Source organism: Bison bison, unplaced genomic scaffold (assembly GCF_000754665.1).
Source record: "Bison bison bison isolate TAMUID 2011002044 unplaced genomic scaffold, Bison_UMD1.0 scf7180017864080, whole genome shotgun sequence".
NCBI lineage: Eukaryota > Metazoa > Chordata > Mammalia > Artiodactyla > Bovidae > Bison > Bison bison.
In genome coordinates this window covers 2,708,313-2,709,085 of record NW_011494652.1, presented here as the reverse complement: position 1 = coordinate 2,709,085, position 773 = coordinate 2,708,313, and the positions used below count along the sequence as shown (strand labels likewise).

The window sequence follows — 773 nt, the reverse complement described above, 5'->3', positions numbered from 1 at the left end:
GAAATTGTGGCTTCATCATACTGACCGTCAAGGTAAATTGTCAACAGTAAAAGAACAGGACTCCTTTCTAAGTGACGGTGGGGCAGGGGGGAGGTCCCCACTCACTTCAGATCCAATTTTAGCTCCATGGAGGGTGCCGTGCTGTCTCCCTTCGATCATACCCAAACTGCTTCCTTCTTCATAGCCTTCCCGGTACCCTTCCCCGTGAAACCTGCGACGGAGAAGCAGCAAGTCTGAGTAAATAAACAGGAGAAAGAGGATTCTCCCTGGAAAAACTCGTCTCCTCCACGTGACCCAGACCTAGTATCACCGAAAAACAACAGAACCTGAACCTAAAACAGGCCCATGTCAGCTCCACCCCTCCCCGAGCCTGTGCTGTGGCAAGGCGCTGTACTCCTTGAAGCCAAATTCAGCTCTTTTACAATGAGGAAGCTAGGATAAATCAGGGATTCCCAAACCGGGGAGAACACTGGAAACACACAGGAAAATCCCAAAGATACAAATTCAGGAGCCTCGCCCCTCATCTCAGTAAAGCTCAGGAATCTACTTTTTGAAATCTCCCCAGTGACTTAGTCAGCAGCCCCAGTTCTGTAAGTCTGTAAGTTGGACTGTTTGGGCAAGTGCTTCAAAACAAACAAACGAAACTCTGCCATCTGCACCAGGCTTTCCATCACACATCAGGAGCCAGGCAGGGAGAAGGGCCATCAGGTCACCGCAGTGTACCATGACTGCCGGGCCACAGGGGCCGGCAGTGGAACTGTACCAGCACAACC

General features: G+C 51.0%; 1 protein-coding gene across 1 annotated transcript in view; it reads right to left on the bottom strand.

The window, feature by feature from the left end:
• Positions 1-773, bottom strand: part of ORAOV1 (oral cancer overexpressed 1) — a 6,999-nt gene that overhangs the window by 4,726 nt on the left and 1,500 nt on the right. The window contains exon 2 of the mRNA XM_010837650.1: positions 106-211. Within this exon, the coding sequence (XP_010835952.1) occupies positions 106-211 (106 nt within the window). The remainder of the gene's footprint in view (positions 1-105; positions 212-773) is intronic.